The 21,050-nt window shown below is 43.5% G+C and overlaps 1 protein-coding gene and 1 pseudogene across 3 annotated transcripts in view; both read left to right on the forward strand.

Annotated features, from left to right (window-relative positions):
- Positions 1-21,050, forward strand: part of CTCF (CCCTC-binding factor) — a 260,150-nt gene that overhangs the window by 129,205 nt on the left and 109,895 nt on the right. For all 3 annotated transcript variants that reach the window (XM_040328784.1, XM_040328783.1, XM_040328782.1), the window contains exon 5: positions 2,775-2,895. In XM_040328784.1, the coding sequence (XP_040184718.1) occupies positions 2,775-2,895 (121 nt within the window). The remainder of the gene's footprint in view (positions 1-2,774; positions 2,896-21,050) is intronic.
- LOC120918143 lies at positions 9,868-9,986 on the forward strand (annotated as a pseudogene).

The raw sequence follows: 21,050 nt of genomic DNA on the forward strand, positions 1-21,050 counted from the left end.
TTATAGAAGTGTGTGTTTTTTTCTTTGCTACTGTGGATGCAAGGTCTTGAAAAGCTGTGTGGCTCCTAGTGGGAGTAAAGATCTGCAAGGAGAGCAGACAAATAAGTGGTGTTTTGGGCCGAGAGGTGGGCATGGGGCAGGTAGTTTTATTTAAAATGAGTGCAAGGAGACTATTCCCAATGAAAAGTCTCCAAAGCAAAAAAAGGGGAAAATAGGGGGAACAATGGGCTGTCTCGGTACCCTGAAAAGATTACACATCAGATAAATATAATTTCTTTTGATACATAATTAAAACATGGTAAAGTATCCATATACAAATTGTAACAAGAACTACAAATGTAGCTAATGCCATACAAAGTTCACATTACACTGGTGCTCAATATACTTCATGATGTAACATAGGAGCTGTAATATTCCTCAGTGCACGAGCATCCTCTACATGTTTTGTGTCTCTGAACTGCTTCTTCAGCAGGAACAGAGAATAAAATCTGCAGATGGAGTAATATAATTTTTAAATGTTAACCACCAATACATAATGCATATGTGCACAAAGAAAAACATAATTGGGGTATCCAATGAATAGTCGCTTACCGATGAGGGCCTGCAGAAAGGCCAGGGGCCAAACAGCAGTGTCACCAAAACTTCCCTGTGGCGGACTGTGGATATATGATGGATTTACTGGGCTCAATAGCCACTAGAGGAAAAAATGTATACAAAATGTATATTGGTACAAAGGTATCCATATAAATACACATATTTTATATTTATGTATTTATATGCATACCCTTTGTACTAAAATAAATTGTTTATAAAAAAACGTTTCCTCTAGTGGCCATTGAGACCTAGTAATTCCAACACCTATCCAGTCCATGTCCAACACAGGGAATTTTTGGTGACACCACTGTTTGGCTCCTGGTCTTTCTTTTCATTCCCCCCATTTATTTGTTTTTCTTTGTGCACATGTGTATTATGTATTGGTGCTTAACATTTATATTCTGGTACTAGATTTTTTGTTCCCCCTGAAGAAGCTGTTTAGAGGTGCAAAACATGTAGATGATCGTGCACTGAGGAATATTACAGCTCCTATGTTCCATAATGGAGTACCAGTGTAATGTGATCTGTGTATGGTTTTATCTACGTTTGTAGTTCTTGTTACAATTTGTATATGGATACTTCACTATGTTTTAATTGTGTATCAATAAAAAAAAATGTTTTTATCTAATGTGTACTCTGTTCAGGCTACCGAGATAGTCCACTGTTCCCCCTATTTTCTCCTTTCTTGCTTTGGAGACTTTTCATGAGGGAATAGTCGGTCTCCTTGCACTCCAATTATTATTGCTATTTGGATGATGGTACCCCCCAATTCTTAACTATATTTCGTTTTTTGGAGGCCTTATTGCTATTATTGTTTAAAATGTTATCCTTTTTAGTAAATAATTTGCACTCCTAGACTTAAAGGGGTGGTTCACCCTAAAAACTACTTTTTCTTATTCCACTGCCCCCCCCACATTACAATCCGATTAAGGCTCTTATTATTTTTTTCATGCTGTACATACCTTAGTACAGCATATTCACCCGTGCATCCGGGTTGCGAGTCCCGCGGGAGTGGGCGTTCCCTAACGTGTGTGATTGACGTTTTGCCGAAAAACGAGCTCCCCCCGTCGCGTAAGCCGTGTCACGATTGGCGAAAGGAGCCGAACGGCGATGCGCATGCGCAGTATAGCGCCGACTCGCCGTACGGCTCCTTTCGCCAACCGTGACGCGGCTTACGCGACGGGGGGAGCTCGTTTTTGGGCAAAACTTCAATCACCAGCATGTGAGGAACTCCCGCGGGACTCGCAACCCGGATGCACGGGTGAATATGCTGTACTAAGGTATGTACAGCTTAAAAAAAATAAGAGCCTTAATCGTATTGTAATGTGGGGGGGCAGTGGAATAAGAAAGTAGTTTTTAGGGTGAAACCACCCCTTTAACAGGTGAACGTCAAGATTAATATTTGGAAGCTTCACTTGTTTTAAAGATGCAGTCTTTGCCTCTGTGCTCTTAAAGCAGTATGAAAACTAAAGATGTAATATATTGCAGCTTTCCATCATTAGGTGGTTGCTGCATCTGTTTATCTTTTCACCTTTGTTTTTACCTGGTGATCTGGCCAGTAACACGCCTCCATTGGTGAGACACACCTCTGGAGGAATGAGGACATGAGGCACAGTAGAGAGCATTGTCAGTCAGGGGAGGAGAGTCATGTTAAAGGTTTTAAATTTAATAAAAGCTAATCATTTGAATAACGCCTGCCAGTGTTGCGTGGTTTGACTCATCCATGTAAACTGATAAATTCTGCTGGAGAGTTTGTGCTGTGAAAAACAGACTTGCTGGGTTTCGAGATGAAAATAGAGGAAAGCCGAAAAAGAAAACTAATGGAGTTATCACATATAACTATTGGTAAGCTGCAATATATTTAAATGTCTGCTTATAAAGTGTAATGCTGCTTTAAGACTAACCTACCTGCTGAAGCACGTACACATTATGTACATAAAATATTTCTAAAACTGCTTGTTCCATGTCCGTGATGCAAAAAGTTATAAGGAGAGTGCAAGGATTATTACAACCCCATAGCAAAAACATTCAAAAACAAATATGTAATGGCACCATTATTTATAGCTTGTTTCCTTTAAGCAAATATGTTACCTCAAATCTGTATGTGCATGAACATTTGGATATTTTATATGCATTGAGACGATGCATTAGGTTTGTCATTAATTTGATTTTTTTTTTAGGTAAGCAAGCTGAAAAGACATATCCGTTCACACACTGGGGAGCGTCCTTTTCAATGCAGCCTGTGCAGCTATGCTAGCAGGGACACCTACAAACTGAAGAGGCACATGAGAACTCATTCTGGTATTTTCTTTATTTATTACTTTAACTGGTTTGAATTTAACGTGAAGTGAATCTATTCCCTGACTTAAGTATTTACATATTTTAACCAGTTTGGCGCCAAAGCTATTTTTTTTTATTTGTTGCATACATGTAAAAATCTTTTTGGCAAAAAAAATATATACTTAAACCCCTAGAACATCATATATTTTCTCAAAGCAGAAGCCCTGTAGAATAAAAAGCTGATGGTTGCAAATGTTTGTGTCACATTTTAGTGTAAAAACACACCATGTAATGCCCTGTACACACGGTTGAAATTTCCGATGGAAAAAGTCAGATGGGAGCTTTTCATTGGATGTTCTGACCGTGTGTATACCCCATCGGACTTTTTCCGTTCTCTATTTTTCGGACAGAGAAAAAATTCTATTGGTAAATCCGTTCGTCTGTATGGAATTGACGGGAAAAAGACACATGCTCAGTAACAATTCAACGCATGCTCAGAAGCATTGAACTTAATTTTTCTCGGCTCGTCGTAGTGTTGTACGTCACCACGTTCTTGAAGGTCGGGATTTGGTGTGACCGTGTGTTTGCAAGCTAAGCTTGAGTGGAATTGCGTCTGAAAAAACATGTGTTTTGTTTTTTTTCCAACATAAAATCCGTTCGTGTGTACATGACATTATACCCAATTTTGGTTTAAATATAAAAGATGAGGTTGCATCGCGTAAATGGATACCAAACATTCTGTCTTCAAATTGCATACACCCACAATATTGCCCAAAACGATGGTGCTCAAAAATCGCTGTTGGCGACGCTTTAAAAGCCTTTACAGCTTATCGGTTTAGCATTAACTAGGAGCTTTTGTGCAATAATTATTGTTCTCACTTAGGGCTGGAAAAAAAAATCTAATTTAAAAATCGAGCTGGTATGTCAAATCGATTCATATTTAAAAAAATAATCGATTTGTTCGCCCCCCCCCCCCAGGACCGGCGGGTAGGCGTTTTTGGGCGAGACCGCGGCTTCGGCCTAGTCTGCGAGGCCGGATGCCGTGGACTAGGCCGAAGCCGCGGCCTCGCCTAAAAACTCATGCCCGCAGCACCTCAGTCCCGGCGCGGTGTCCATCAAACAAAAAAAAATAAGATTTGAATCGTAAATCGAGTTTTTCTTATGAAAAAAAAAAAAAAAAAAAGATATTTTTTAGGGGGGAAAATCGCCCAGCCCTATTCTCTCGCTGACATTTGTGATATGTCACAATTGGTGTGACTGCGGTTTACATACGTGCCCACGCCCTGGGCTTGTGTTTGCACAAGATTGCAGGGCAACCAGGGTTTTCGGCAATCCTTTTTTCTCTTTCGTTCATGGATGGACACAGGCTTTTTCCCACTATGTCAAGATTAAGGCTATCTTTAGGAGTGACTATGCAGAAAGTGTTAACTTCAAAGCCGAACCGCCCCGCCCAGGGTGCGGTCCCACTGACTATATCCTCTCAGCCTGCGCCAGGTTCAGCATATGGCCCGTCCTCCACTACCTCCGTGGGGATTTGAATAGCAGTCGCACCTTGGCGTCTACCGATACGAGAGGACCTGCTGTCGCAAGGTCCCATAGGTCATCCTGCTTTACAGTCAATGGCTTTAACGGCATGACCTCTAGGTGCCTCAGAAACCACCATTTGAGAACATTAGGGAAGTTCTCTTGTTGACACTTTTTTAGAAAGTGGTCCTTTTGGTGGCTGTTAGGTCAGTTAAGGTTCTGAGCTAGCAGCCTTGTCATGAAAGGCTCCCTCTCTGATCTTCCACAAGGATAAGTTGGTGCAGCATCCACAGCCTTTTTTCTTCCTAAGGTCATTTCCACCTTCCATCTCAAGGAAGATATTGTACTACCATCCTTGTGTCCTCATCCGTTGAATCCTAAGGAGACGACGTGGCATCCCTTGGACGTTGTCCGAGCTCCGAGAATATACTTGTCTGTTACTGCTCCGTTCCGGAGTTCACTCACTGTTTCGGTGGCTGGTCCCAAGCAGGGCCCAGCGGTCTCATCGGCTGCCATTTCGAGGTGGATCCGACAGATCCTGATCAGGCTACGCCATAAAGGGTCGGGTGCCTCCCTGTCACAATGCATTCGACCAGGGCAATGGTGCCTCTTGGGCTTTCTGACATCAAGCGTCTGTTTGCCAGGTGTGTAAAGCGGCGACCTGGTCGCCCGGTCACACTTTAACTAAACTTTACAAGTTGATGTGAGTGCATCTTCAGGTGCTTCTTTGGCAGCAAAGTTTTGCAGGCGGCTGTTTAGAGTTGCAACTCCTCAGTTGAGGAGCTCTGTTTTGGGGTGAAGTTAATTTTTATGCTGTTCCCACCCCTCATTTTGACACTGCTTTGGGACGTCCCACTATGTCAAGATTAAGGCTGTAAATAAAGAGGTGAGAACAGCGCTACACACTGTGATAAAAATACCACCACAACTGCCTAACAATAAAATCGCTGGCAGATGGAAATGGTCATGAATCACATAACTAAATGTATAACTGATACAAAAAAAGTCCCCTGATGAAGTCACGAGACACGTGACTTAGGGATTCGGGATCACGTGACACCACCGCTAGCCAGAAGCCACCTTTACAGTAAGACGGCGCTGACACGCCGCGTCCTGCTGCATATTTTGCCATTTTACCTTCTCTTTTATGTACGAGTCCACTTTTATCTTTAATAAACGCTCCCACATTTTAGCAATACTTCACTATCGGAGTATCCTTTCTCTTTCTCCCCCATGCTTAATAAGCATTGAGCCTTAGATCAGCTATACATCCTGGGATCAGTATTGGCCATAGCTGCAAGAGCTCAGCACAGAGGACACCATTGGGAAGCATCCTGGCATCCATTCCCGGACACGCTCACATCCATGCTACATGCCTGCATTTCATGTCATTAAGGTGAGAGTTTTGGGAGACTAGTGTTGGATATCTCTGCATTTTGTACTGTGATTCTTTAGTCATCGCCTGTCAGCACCCATTGATGCCCATTATCGGTTCCCCCGATTGAAGGACTGTTCTAATTTTTAGGACTTTGCACACACATCTCATTTACATTTTTTTTGCCTTAATGGATCACCTGTGTTAGTTCATTGGTTTGCACCTCACTTTTGCACCTGCGATTGTATATTTAATTGTTTGTATCAGTTATACATTTAGTTATGTGATTCATGACCATTCCCATCTGCCAGCGAATTTATTGTTAGGCAGTTGTAGTGGTATTCTTTTTACCACAGTGTGTAGCGCTTATCTCACCTTACATTTTCTATTTGTGTTCAGTGACCACTATTAGATGCAGCAGCTTCCACGTTTTATGTTATATTCATTTCATTCACTTTCCATAACTCCCAGTAGCGCAAAAGTTTATCACTTTTTGCCAAGATTAAGGCTGTGTCCATCCATGAACGAAATAGAAAATAGTATTTAAAATCTTTTTCTCTGAGTTCATGGATGGACACAGCACCCACCCCTCTTTTTTTTTAAAGTTTGTACTGCTTGCTACGAACTGAACTGCTTGGTGCAGGCTGAGAGGATATATGAGAACTTTGAAGTTGTTAACACTTTCTGCCTAGTCACTCCTAAAGATAGGCCATTTCCCACTATGTCGAGATTAAGGCTGTGGCCAACCATGAACTCAGAGAAAAGATTTTACGGTGAGTATAAAATCCTATTTTTCCTCTCATCGTCCATGGACGGACACAGCTCCCTAAATCTTGACAAGTGGGTTATGTTCCCTGTTTACAGGAGAGGACTAGGCAGAAACATGTTGGATAATTAAATACATGTTCCATTAACAGAGTTGAACAGCCCCGCTCCCTCCAGACATAACCCTCCTCCCTGCAGTATGCAGCCCCAGTTTTGTTCTGCCTAGCAAAGGAGAAGTAAGACAGGCTGGATAATATAGATCCTTGTAGTCTACTCAGTCCGACCAGCGAGCGTGGGTACACCTTTGCAAAGAGGCCAGGTCTGCCACGACATACCCCTTGACTCCTGGGGGGGCCGGTGAGCTTTGCTCCGAGGTCCACATATGACTGGACTGTGGTGTTGTCTCACTCACAGTGGACCGGGCCGACAGCTATCTCCATTTCGGTTGTAGGTCTGTCAGGAATGCGTCAGCGAGTCCTCGCTCGGATGGGTAAGTACAGTCCCTCCCGCTTAAATGGGTTGGTACAGCTGGGCATTCCTGGGGTTCGGGGGTCCTCTTCTCCCTTCCCTGCTCCTTTCCCTCTGCTGCATTGCTAACATTTGCCGCTGTCGGGGGGGGGGGGGCCTTCCTGAGGGGACTGTGGTATCTGGCCTGAGTTTTTTGTACTGGGGAGTACTTTCCTGTGAGTTTTTTTATTTTTTTGCACTTTTAAAGCCCTAGAAGGCTTTTACTGTTTAAATGCAGAATTTTGCCGGCGCTGGCGACATTTTTGGGGGGGTTTTCGATTGCATTGAAAACTCCCATTGGCGGCCATTTTGTCGTAGCTGCACTATGGCGCAGCTTACATTGCGGTCAGCCATTTTCCTGTGGCCGCGTTCTGAACGCTCGGCGGCCATCTTTGAGTAGTCCTGGCCCCTAGTGCTGAATCCTACGGCGTACACAGGTCCCTTCAGATGCCGCACAGTTGCCTCACGTTTTTTTCCTCTCCACATGCCGTGTGCTGAGGGCGGACGGCAGCGCTGGGCAGTCTCCTCCTGAGGCGAGTACCCCTGGTCAGCACAGCAAGTGGGTGAGATGCCCTGAATAGGGCCTTAGAAGCTTCCGTTTTTGTGTACACACCTACATAATATACATACACACTATGTGTATGTATTACTAATATCTGGGTCCTTCCCCCAACATGCTTGTGGTGGCAGCAGGTTTTTAGTACCTGGGTTTCCCACAGATGTTTTTGTTAGTCCTGGACACTTTGGTGCCAGGGTGGGGGCGGACGGGCGGGGGGTTAACAGTGCCTCCTCCCCCCCGTTATCCCCTGGGGAATGCTCTGTCATGAAGCCATGGACCAGGTACCTGGGTCTGCATGGTAAGGCACTTATGGGTGCGCTTCTCACTGCTGTAAGGGACTCTTTAGCTGGATAGTGCAGCTGGGTTTCCGCTGAGGGCTCGGTCTTTTTTGGGTCACTCAAATCGAACCGCTCTGTGTAGGTTTTTTCCTTCTGTGCCCTTCTTTGATAATTTCTAAGATGCAGAATGAGAAAAGCTGCTGAGGGCTTTTATAGTCCCTCACCGCCTGGCGGTTCCGTGCCCCTTTTGAGGAGAGCCTTTTCAAGAGTGGGCTTCTCCGGTGGTGGACCCTCCGGTTGTCATGTATAGGTGAACCACTCTCCCTATTGCGGGAACCCCTGCTTGTATGGATCTGACTGATGGAAGATCCGAAGTACTGACCCGTTCCATGTTTACCATGCTGGGGTCCCAGTCACTCACAAAGTAAGCATTTTGCACCAGACAGTGGAGGAGCACCGACTCTCTCCCGAAGTTATTAGGCTAGCAGACCAGCTGGTCCAGCACTTGTATATGTCTGTGATGCTGCACTGGATGCCGCGCCCTTGATTTCCAGGGCTTCTGTTTCAGAGATGGTTTTATGCCACCTTCTCTGGTTGGAATGCTGGTCTGCTGGCCAGGCCTCTAACATACTCCCTGGCAGATTTACCCTTTATGGGTGAGAGACCTTTTGGGTCCTCGCTGGACGACATTATCAAGGATGTCACTGGAGGGAAGAGCACTCTCCTCCCTCAGTCCTCCAGGGGGAAGGAGCCCCGCCGTCAGCCGGGTCCTTCCTTTCCCACGCCAAAGCGGTATTTTCATTAGTCGGGGTCCACGGGCAAACCCTCCCAGGCCGACACAGGCTCAGCTGGGGGACGAAAACGTGCGTAAGCCGATCGCGCCGGCACCCAAACCCGCCAATGTATGTAGCTTCCCCGGCCAGTCTCTGAGGTGGGGGGTCGGTTTTGCAGGTTCACAACTCGGTGAACCTCCCTGCTCTCCCACCAGTGGGTCTGCGAGGTGGTCTAGGAAGGAACCCTATCTAGTACTCCGAACAGATTTCTTCCCTCGTGTCTCCCTCTCCCGGCTCGTCGGTCTGCCTTGGGGCAGTGTGGGACTAGTTTTACCTTTCCTGCAGGACTAGAGGTTTGAGGGATTCTATCCAAATCTGTTCTCGGTCCCAAAGATGGACGGGTCCGTCCGATTTTAGGCTTCAAGGGCCTAAAATGCCTTTGTGAACGATGGGTAGTTCCGCACAGAATCCATTTGTTCAGTGGTGGCTGCGCTCCATCCTGCGGACTTTGTCTTCCTTGGACATCAAGGACGCATACGTGCATGTCCCATTTTGGCGCAAGTCACAGAGATTTCTGTGCTTCGCGATTGGGGAGGCCCACTGTCAGTTGTGGCACTTCCGTTTGATCTGGCGCCAGCACCAAGGAGCTCGCACTTATCCTGACCTTGTTGGGACAGCGAGGCTTTGCCATCGTGGGCTACTCAGACGACTTTCTAACTCTGAATTAGTGGATGTGTCTGTAGCCTTTCAGACCCTCTGAGAATTTGGGTGGATGTTAACATTTGGAGTCGGTCCTGGTTCCGACTCAGCTTTGGAGTACCTAGGGTTGTTCCGGACTCCTCAGTGGCGAAGGTCTTTCTTCCCCTGGAGAAATTACAGACTCTTCAGTCTGCGGTGAAGGTTTTGCCATCATACAATCGGTCATCTTTCCGTCTGCATGCAAATCCTAGGCCTGTGGGTAGCCTCCTTTGAGGCAGTACTGTTTGCCTAGTTCCACACGTGTTTTCCAGAGGGTGCAAATCTTTGTCTCTGAATCGTCAGATTCAGGTGCGCCACCCAGTCTCTCTGAATTGGTGGCTGAGATCCCCGACTCTTCGGTCCGGGAAGTAGATTCTTCCTTCCAGTAGACAGTGATTACAACGGATGCCAGCCTCACGGGTTGTGGGGGCGCCTGGGGGGTCCAGTCGGCCCAGAGTCACTGGACTTTAGTGAGTCTACGGCCACGTCTCCCTGTATACACCCGCTCTTGTCTGATCGCGGTAGCTACCCAGGGTCAGGCCTGGTTAGTACTTGGATGGGAGACCGCCTGGGAATACCAGGTGCTGTAGACTTTGTCTTCCATTCATTGTCCTAGTACTTTAAGCGATCAGGCTATGCCTCTCCTCGCGGTCGAGGAGGTTGCAAGATCGTCTGATCTGGATTTAGCCAGACAAAGCCAAGGCCGTGGCTTCGGTCTGCAATCGGGTATTCCGGCAGGCGGACTACTGGAGTCGCCTGATGCTGGACCAGGGCGACTGGTCTTGGTACTTGGAGTCAACTTCCTTGCAGGAGGTGAGTCTCACAGGGCATGGATCTCCTGGCTGCTCGTCTCAGCCGCAAGGGTGTTTAAGTTCGTGGCTAGGTCTAGTGATCCTGTACAGACGCGTCAGTCGCGTTGGTGGCCCTGTATCGGCGACTGTATGCCTGAACTCCATTGTAGTTGCATTTCCTCGGCTGCTCCAGAGTGGAGGCTGAGGGGATCCCGATGATTCGAATCTCTCCAGATTGACCTCGACATCCTTGGTACGCCAATCTCGGGTGCCTGGTGGCGGAGGTTCCCTGGCGGTTGCCAAGGCGGGAGGGCCTTCTGTCTCAAGGTCCCATACTTCCTCCTGTTGTACAGTCGTTGGCTTGCACGACATGGCTATTGGAAGCCAGGTTTTAAGAGACCGGGGTCTGTCCGACTTGGTCTTCTCAACCAGCACGGTAGTCTTTTTCCTGGAGGATCTACCATCACACCTGGAAGGCCTACATCTCTTGGTGCGAAGAGATGGGGGTGATGTCCACGGACATACTCGGTGTCCAGGGTCCTTCTTTTTTTGCAGCTTGGAGTGGATCTAAAAATTGCTTAAAGCACTGTTTTGGGGGCAGATTTCAGCCTTGGCGGTGTTCTTTCAGTGGCATTTTTGCGGCCCGTTCCCTGGTGTTTTTTTTTTTTTGTGCTGGGGGTTTGTCCTATACCTTGCCCTCTTGGCCCACCTCTTCCCCCATGAGTTTTGACTCTGGTGCTCTCGGTTCTTCAGGAACCTTCTTTTTGGAAACGTCAGATTTTTCTCTTGACACTATCTCAGCAGGTGGCCCCTTTAGTGGTCTTTACCTCTGTCAGAAGGGTTTCTGAGTTGGCGGACTTGTCTTGCAAGTCGCCATGCTTGATCCTCCATAAGGATTAGGTGGTGGTGCGCCCGCGACCTTCCCTTCTTCCGAAGGTGGTTTCGGCCTTTCGCCTGAATAAGGACTTTGTTCTTCCATCCTTATGTCCTCGGCCGGCGCATCCTACGGAAGTTGCGTTTCATACTTTTGCCGTGGTACGCGCCTTGTGGGTGTTCCTGCCTGCTATGGCTCCGCTTCAGAGATCTGACGCTCCTTTTGTGTGGGTGTCTGGTCCACAAAAGGGGCCTGGCGCTCTTGTCGACCACCATTTCTCGGTGGTTTAGGCAGACTATGCTCTTAGGGGGCGCCCTCTTTCCGGTCACTGCATTTTCGACCAGGGCAATTGGTGCTTTCTGGGTTTTTTCCGACATCATGTGTCGGTCTCACAGGTGTGCAAGGCGGTGACTTGGTCGTCCGTTCACATTCCCCCCCTCCAAATTTACATGGTTGCTGTGAGTGCATCTTCTGATGCTTCTTTTGGCCCCTATGTGATAGTATTGGGCAGATGCAAAGTACTCTTTATGGTGAAATTGGATGTCTCCCCTGCCCTTCCTGCCATCTACCAAGCACAGATCGGCTTGGTTGGGTGTGTCCCCTAGCTGTACTGGCCAGGAAATTTTGCAACTGGAAGTGACATCACCTTCAACAGGAAACGGCCATAAGAGGTTAAATGTCTCTCCCACATCCCTTGTCTTCAGTTGTGTTTTCTAATGTCCATCAAAATGTTTGTTTATTTTGTTGTATTCCTGGGTCTTGCAATTGTATCACTCCCATCTTTAGTATAGTCAAGTCCCAGTCTTAGTGCTGGCCTGCCTCTTTGCCTGAGGGTTTACTTTCTGCTAAGCTGGACCTTGCTCTTATGTTGGGGTGGCTTGTTGGCTGTTCCTCTGTCTCTTCCTTTTCCGGCACTTAGCAGCACCAGTCTCCCTGCATTCCAACCATGAATGAAGAAGGGGATATGTTTACTAGAAAATGCATTTCCTGCAGAAAATGCGTGGGATTGCTAAACCCACACCCACCCAAAGCCATTCCCCACAACCACTACACTATCTTTAGGACTTACAAGCAGTGTTTCTTCAGTACTTATAAAGCCTCTTTCATCATTAATCCCCACACCTAATGATTTTAAGAGCCCTTCAAACAAGCATTAATAAATCCACAACAGTACATGCTATTGAAACAGCAACTTCACCGTTAAAGACACACAGCCTTTGTGAACGTATCGGTACAAAATTTATGTTGATAAACTTAAAAATTTGGCCATTTTAGCGATTTAAAAAAAAAGTTTTGTGCGTTTTTTGCTGGGAAATCTGAAAAATTTTATACAGGACAGTCAATGGAAGAAAGTGTAGAACTCTTGTAATTTGGAAGCTCAACCAGCCAAAAGTAAAAGGCGTTAAACAAAACTGAGCGCATTGCCTGAAACTAGGCAAAAATACCTACGTTTTGATGTAATAAATTGTGTATGACAGGTAGATCTTGTGGGCGTGAGAGCAATTTATAGAGAACGAACAAAGATAATTTTTTTAAAGCAAAATGAAGGAAAAACTTTCTGGACAGCCGCACTCCAAAAATCATTTTATTGTAAAATCAAAAAACACACAAAAAGCATGCCACAGCAGACAGGGTAAAAAGCTGACGTGTTTCCCACCAAACTTTAGTGCTTATTAGCACTAAAGTTTGGTGTTAATCACGTCTAATTTTTACCCCGTCTGCTGTGGCATGCTCTTTGTGTGTTTTTTGATTTTACAATAAAAGCAATTTATTTTTGGAGTGCGGCTGTCCATGCATCATTCCATGCATTGCCAGCACCCGTGGCTTTGGATCAGGTGAGGAGACTTTTTGATTAGTATCCTAGAGCGGTGATTTCTCTCTTATATATTTTTTTTAAAGCTCTGTGCTGTAGCGATGACATCATCCACTCTAACCAGCCCCATAGACACTGTTTAATCGATAATATTTCCTGAAAAGATCACTAAACTTAAACAGGTTTTTCACAAAAAATGTAAACTATATCAAACTGAAAAGATATAGCCGGATAGCTGAATATTTTGTGAACATTTTAAAGTTTGTTTGGCATCAGGGTGAAAGTATGAAGGAGCTGAAACTTTTGGGAGCTGAACAAGATTTTATGGTATTGAAGCATGCTCTCATTAACTTCAATGTTAAAAAAAAGTGTTAAAAAGCGTAATATTTTAAAAAGTATAAATAGTAGAAAAAAATTTGTCCCATTTTCAGCTGAAAGAGCTGAACATTTTAAAAGTTGAATGGTCTTAATAGCTGAAAGTATGCAGTAGTTACGCAGAGCCAAATAACGTACGGAATAAAATTAAAATTAACTAGAAAATGCATTTCCTGCAGAAAATGGGTGGGAATGCTGAATAGTTGAATTGCTAAGCCCACACCAAAGCCATTCACCATGACCACTACACTATCTTTAGGACATACAAGCAGTGTTCCTTCAGTACTTATAAAGCCTATTTTTGATCACTTAAGGGGTCGCCCCCTCCCCCCTTAAGAGGTTTTCTCCACACCAGGTAAGTGAAGGAGGACTGCACTGAGGTAAAGCAAGCTATTTAGGGGAAAAAAATACCTTTACAACCCCTTAAATCCCCACACCTAATGAGTGAGAGAACCCTTCAAACAAACCTTAATAAATCCACAACCGTACATGCTATCGAAACAGCGACTTCACCGTTAGAGACATATGGCCTTTGTGAACGCAAGTTGATAAACTTAAAAATGTGGGCATGTCAGCGATTTAAAAAAAAAAAGAGGTTCTCTATGCGTTTCGATGGAAAATCTGAAGTTTTATACATGACAGTCAATGGAGGAAAGTGTGAAACTCTTGTAATTTGGAAGCTCATCCAGCCAAAAGTAAAATGCATATCACTAAACTGAGCACATTGCCTGAAACCAGACACAAATACCTATGTGTTGATGTATAAATTGTGTATGACAAGTAGATCTTGTGAGCGTGAGAGCAATTTGTTCCCTCTCTATAAAGATCATTTTTTTTAAAGCTCTCTGCTCTAGCGATGACATCATCCACTCTAAACGGCTCCATAGAAACACTGTATAATTGATAAACTTAAAATGCTTTTTCTCAAACTGTAAAAGATATCAAACTGAAAAGGTATAGCCGCATAGCTGAATATTTTGTGAACATTTTAAAGTTTGTTTGGTGTCTGTAGGTGAAAGTATGAAGGAGCTGAAACTTTTGGTAGGGGAAGAATGTTTTAAGGGTTTGAAGCATACTCTCATTGACTTCAATGTTAGTGTCCAAAAGCTTAATATTTTAAAAGGTAAAAATAGTAGAAAAAGAGTTGAAGTCCCATCATAAGCTGAAAGAGCTGAACATTTTAAAAGTTGAATGGTCTTAATAGCTGAAAGTATGCAGAAGTTACGCAGAGCCAAATAACGTACGGAATAAAATTAAAATTAACTAGAAAATGCATTTCCTGCAGAAAATGGGTGGGAATGCTGAATAGTTGAATTGCTAAGCCCACACCAAAGCCATTCACCATGACCACTACACTATCTTTAGGACATACAAGCAGTGTTCCTTCAGTACTTATAAAGCCTATTTTTGATCACTTAAGGGGTCGCCCCCTCCCCCCTTAAGAGGTTTTCTCCACACCAGGTAAGTGAAGGAGGACTGCACTGAGGTAAAGCAAGCTATTTAGGGGAAAAAATACCTTTACAACCCCTTAAATCCCCACACCTAATGAGTGAGAGAACCCTTCAAACAAACCTTAATAAATCCACAACCGTACATGCTATCGAAACAGCGACTTCACCGTTAGAGACATATGGCCTTTGTGAACGCAAGTTGATAAACTTAAAAATGTGGGCATGTCAGCGATTTAAAAAAAAAAAGAGGTTCTCTATGCGTTTCGATGGAAAATCTGAAGTTTTATACATGACAGTCAATGGAGGAAAGTGTGAAACTCTTGTAATTTGGAAGCTCATCCAGCCAAAAGTAAAATGCATATCACTAAACTGAGCACATTGCCTGAAACCAGACACAAATACCTATGTGTTGATGTATAAATTGTGTATGACAAGTAGATCTTGTGAGCGTGAGAGCAATTTGTTCCCTCTCTATAAAGATCATTTTTTTTAAAGCTCTCTGCTCTAGCGATGACATCATCCACTCTAAACGGCTCCATAGAAACACTGTATAATTGATAAACTTAAAATGCTTTTTCTCAAACTGTAAAAGATATCAAACTGAAAAGGTATAGCCGCATAGCTGAATATTTTGTGAACATTTTAAAGTTTGTTTGGTGTCTGTAGGTGAAAGTATGAAGGAGCTGAAACTTTTGGTAGGGGAAGAATGTTTTAAGGGTTTGAAGCATACTCTCATTGACTTCAATGTTAGTGTCCAAAAGCTTAATATTTTAAAAGGTAAAAATAGTAGAAAAAGAGTTGAAGTCCCATCATAAGCTGAAAGAGCTGAACATTTTAAAAGTTGAATGGTCTTAATAGCTGAAAGTATGCAGAAGTTACGCAGAGCCAAATAACGTACGGAATAAAATTAAAATTAACTAGAAAATGCATTTCCTGCAGAAAATGTGTGGGAATGCTGAATAGCTGAATTGCTAAGCCCACACCAAAGCCATTCACCATGACCACTACACTATCTTTAGGACATACAAGCAGTGTTCCTTCAGTACTTATAAAGCCTAATTTTGATCATTAAAGGGGTTGTAACGGTAAAACAAATTTTCCCTAAATAGCTACCTTTACCTTAGTGCAGTCCTCTTTCACTTACCTCATCATTTGATTCTGCTTTTAAATGTCCTTATTTCTTCTGAGAAACCCTCACTTCCTGTTCTTCTGTCTGTAACTACACACAGTAATGTGAGGCTTTTTCCCTGGTGTGGAGAAAGCCTCTTGAGGTGGAGGGGTGATCAGGATGCCTAATATCACACAGCTCCTTTCTCTATCTGCAAATTAGTTTCCTGACTTGCCTGGTCATAAAATTTAAAATTTATGTTGATAAACTTAAAAATGTGGGCATGTCAGCGATTTAAAAACAAGGTTCTGTGTACGTTTTGCTGGGAGATTTATAGATTTTTTTTACATGAGTCAATGGAAGAGAATTTTGAACTCTTGTCATTTAGAAGCTCCATCAACCAAAAGTAAAATGCGTATCACAAAACTGAGCATATTGCCTGAAACCAGACAAAAATACTTACGTTTTGATATATAAATTGTGTAGGACAAGTAGAGCTTGTGGGAGTGAGAGCAATTTGTTCCCCCTTTATAAAGATAATTTTATTTTTTACAGCTCTCTGCACTAATGATGTCATCATCCCACTCTAAACCAGCCCCATAGAAACACATTATAATCGATAACATTTTCTGAAAAAAATCACCAAACTTAAACTGCTTTTTCACAAAAACTGTAAAAGATATCAAACTGAAAAGCCAAGCTTTTAAGGGGTAAAAAGCATGTTCTCATTGACTTCAATGTTAAAAAAAAGTGTCTAAAAGCTTAATATTTTAAAAAGTATAAATAGTAGAAAAAAAAGTCCCATCATTAGCTGAATGAGATGCACATTTTAAAAGTTGAATGGTCTCAATAGCTGAAAGTATGCAGAAGTTACGCAGAGCCAAAAAACGTACGGAATAAGAATAATAAAAAAACGAATATCAATACTAAATATAGCATTCCCACTAATAACGAATATCAATACTGGGAATGCTATTGAGCATTCCCACCAATAAAAAACAAATACTGGGAATGCTATTTATAGCATTCCCACTAATAAGAATAATAATAATATTAATATTATAAGAATATAAGAATAATAAAAAACGAATAACAATACTGGGAATGCTATAGAGCATTCCCACTAACTAGTAAGATCTGGATGTTTCTTAGCTACTGGGTCTTTGCAATCAGAGGTAGACCTAGACCTTTTTGGTGCACGCTGGGGTTTGCCTGTAAAGGGTTTTTGGCCTGTGCTTTGTTTTAAATACTTCCTATCCCTAGTACGTACCTGTATATCTCGGTGAACAAGTGGTTACCTGAAGCCATGATACTGGTATCTTTGAAAAAAAAATAGTCAGTCATGCTCTTTCGTGTAAAACTGATCAAATGGTTCTACAACCCCTTGATTAATTTTACATGTTAAAGGGGGGAGCCCTCTGCCGTTGCTATTCCTGAACTTTGCTGTGCCATTGGGGAGCCTGGGACTGCTACACTAGATTAGGCCAGCTGAGTACAGAGGATGAGTAGGAACATTGGTTCCCCCCTCTGTGACAGTGCCGGAGCCGGAAGCGACGTGTTGAGTAACTTCCAGTTTCAGTTGTTTACTAGCCATTACTGGCTAGGTAGGCATTTAATTAAATCAATCTTGGTTTGATCAATTGCTTTTCTGAGCAGATGAGAAATCAGGGGTTTATTGGATGCCAGATCTCTCAGTAAAGAGTACCTGTCGGTACCCATGCTGTCACAATAAATGTAAATCGTTTTTTTAAGAAAAATATTGTACTTTTTTTTTTTAAAGTGCCTAAAACTGTCTAGTGCCGTGACCCCTTGATAAAATTTCCCAAGTTGTGGGGACCCCTAACAGTAAAATTATTTTCCTATCGTGGGTTTTTGGCACCCAAGTCAAGACAAGAACTTTGCGCCCCTAACCCACGTATATTTAGCGCTCCCTGAGTCCCTTCCACTCGTACAGTATTAAAACCCCTTATGATACATTTTAGGATGTACAACTCATTCTTTGTTCTCCTTTCTTTCACTTTTATCTCTCTATCCTAATTTCTTGTTTGTTATCCCCATGCCTCTCTAGATGTCTTTCTTGTTCTTTCTCTTATTCTTTTTCTCCCTTTTTCTTTGTTCCTCCCCCTTTTCCTCTCCCTTTCATGTATTCTCTATTTTTATTACTTCTCTTACTCCCTGGTGGGGAGTTTGGGATCAGTGGCAGTGCTGCTGGGGAGTTGGGATTAGCCAACTTAGGTGCTCTTGATGAAGGTCATCGGCTGATCTGAGAACTATAGTGGGAACTTTTAAAGGCAACTATAATCACAGGTTAGTGTTACTCACTGTGTCTCCAACTTTGTGGTTTCTCGTAGCAGTGACACCTATGCTGAAATCAGCAGATAGGGTCTCCTCCAGCCCCTCCTACTTCACATTCCTCACCAGTCATCTGATCTCTAGTCTCTGCCTCCCAGCTATGCCGTGAATGGACGACTGTGAAGAGGCCGAGTGGGCAGCCGCAGGCTTCAGGAACAGCCCAGGTTTGGGGACCCCTGGCAAATCCTCATTTGACCCCCAAGGGGGTCCCGACCCCCAGGTTGAGAACCACTGCTGTAAAGGCTTTTAAAGTGTCGTCTATGGATAATTTAACCGTTTGTTGTCGTAAACTGTACATATACGGTGGCCTGAGCAGGATCACGTACTATGTACTCCTGAGTCTGGGGCACACATGTGCACTGCCGGTGACCGATCCCACTGATTACACAGCTGGAGCTGATCTGCTAGTACCACATGCTCTGTCCACCAGTACCCACCAATCATTGGTCAGAGAGCCAGAACGATGATCAAGGCAAATTGCTGTAATGTCAGTAGGTAAAGCATTGATCCTGTGTTCCTGCTAAGCCGGAGAAAGGACCTTTGCCTTCCTATAGTAAAAGCACCTCCCACACAGTGTAGCACGTTAGGAACATATTTAACACTTTGCCCCTGATGTTAACCCCATCTTTGCCAGTGTCGTGACAATGCATATCTTTAGCACTGATCAAACGTATTTGTGTCCATGGTCCCCCAAAAGTATCAGTGTCCTGATTTTTTTTCTGCCACAATATTGTCGCTGCCATTGTCTCTGATCGCCGCCATTGTCGCTGATCGCCGCCATTGTCGCAATAAAAAAATTATTGAAATTTCATTAATCTATCCCATAGTTTGTAGACGCTATAACTTTTGCGCACACCAATCAATATACGCTTCTTGGATTTTTTATTTTTGTTACAATAAATATGTACCTGAATACATATTGGCCAAAATGTATGAAGACATTTTTATTTGGCTATGTTTTATAGCAAAACAAAGCACCAACCCCCTCATGTTGAGGGCATGTGGCCTGGTATGGTCTGGGGGGGGGGGTGCTCGCCCTGTTTCCTGACCTACCGGGCTACGTGCTTGCATAAGGGTCCGGTATGTATCCTGGGGGAAATCCCACACCGTTTTTTTTGCGTGTGTGGGGGATTCCCCTTAAGATTCATACCAGACCAAAGGGTCTGGTACCATCCTGGGAGGAACCTTTTCGCGGGGTTCCCCTTCAAGATTCTTCGCGTGACGAGTCGCCCCGCAAGTTGGATCATCTTGATCCGACTTCTGGTGCGACCTCTATTCAAATCAATGGGCTCCCATAGGGAACCATTGATTTTTTTAATAGAGAAAGAAACGCCGGATGAGGCTTAACACAGCGTTAAGCCTCGTTAAATCGCGTTTAACACCCTTTACCGACGTCTGACGTCTTTACAACTCTAATGCTGGAGCTTCAGAACGCACTGGTCCTCCTCCTTCTTCTTTTTTTTTTTTTTTTTTTTTCAGCTTAAAAACGGCTTGGCCATTTACAGCTCAAAAACGTCATGGTGGGCATGAGGCCATAGGCTAAAATGGAGAGCCGTTTTTAAGCTGTAAAAAATGCTCATAAAAGTGGCTGTAAAAACGTCCGTGGGCATGAGGCCTTTAAAGATATTGCATTTTAAAACGGACATACAGAAAATAAACAATGTACAAAAAGAACAGACAATGAGCATTTGCAAAATTGTCGCACACATTCCCTGTGGTCATTGATTGTACAGGTTATATAGACTCCCATCGGTTTATTTTGATCAAACCATATCATTTGTCAGTGTGGGGTGTATAGCCAGCAGAGTTATGTAGGGACATATCTACCATAGTTACACGGGTTAAGAGTCGAGGGACTAGCTAAGCATCTAACTCAAATTTTGTGGAATGTTTTTTTTTCCTGAGTTTCAAAAGTTAAGTTTATACAGGGGAAGAGAGTCATTGACTAATTTCAACCAGGGGTGTCATATTGGGGCAACGATCCCTTCCATGACATTAGGAGTGACTTCTTTGCATGAAAATAAAGCATGCGGAGCAGTCTCGACATGAGAAGGAATGCGGAGGAGATGAAGGAACTTGTATCTTCTACACAGAATAAACTATAGGGCGAGCAGGCCCTTTTTCTGTCAATCTGTATATTTTGCTAGAAAATTACATAGAACCACCAAATATCTCTATCTCTATATATCATTTTGTTCATTGATGGACACAGCACTTTAAATCTTTTAAAGTTTAATATCACCACCTTCAGGAGAGGACTAGGCAGAACATGTTAATACAGCAAAAACTGTACAGTACCGCCCAGGTCCTACTGGCTATAACCCCTCACTTTGCCTAGTGTAGAAGGACCTGGCTCCCATTGGTCTTGGGGATTTTTGTAGTTTTTTTTTCTTCAGATTTTTGATCTATCAACAGCTGGGCTGGGTGACAGACTGGATAATATACAGTCAGGTCCATAAATATTGGGACATCGACACAATTCTAGTCTTTTTGGCTCTATACACCACCACAATGGATTTGAAATGAAACGAACAAGACGTGCTTTAACTGCAGACTTTCAGCTTTAATTTGAGGGTATTTACATCCAAATCAGGTGAACGGTGTAGGAATTACAACAGTTTGTATATGTGCCTCCCACTTTTTGAGGGACCAAAAGTAATGGGACAATTGGCTGCTCAGCTGTTCCATGGCCTAGTGTGTGTTATTCCCTCATTATCCCATTTACAAGGAGCAGATAAAAGGTCCAGAGTTCATTTCAAGTATGCTATTGCATTTGGCATAATGGGGTTAAAAAAACTAAAATTAGCCCTTTATAGTACAAAAAAGAAAATCGCTACTGTAAATATTACTTTCACTGTCCCACAGAAAAAAAAATGAACTCCTTACAGTAGCG

Source organism: Rana temporaria, chromosome 11, assembly GCF_905171775.1.
Source record: "Rana temporaria chromosome 11, aRanTem1.1, whole genome shotgun sequence".
Taxonomy (NCBI): domain Eukaryota; kingdom Metazoa; phylum Chordata; class Amphibia; order Anura; family Ranidae; genus Rana; species Rana temporaria.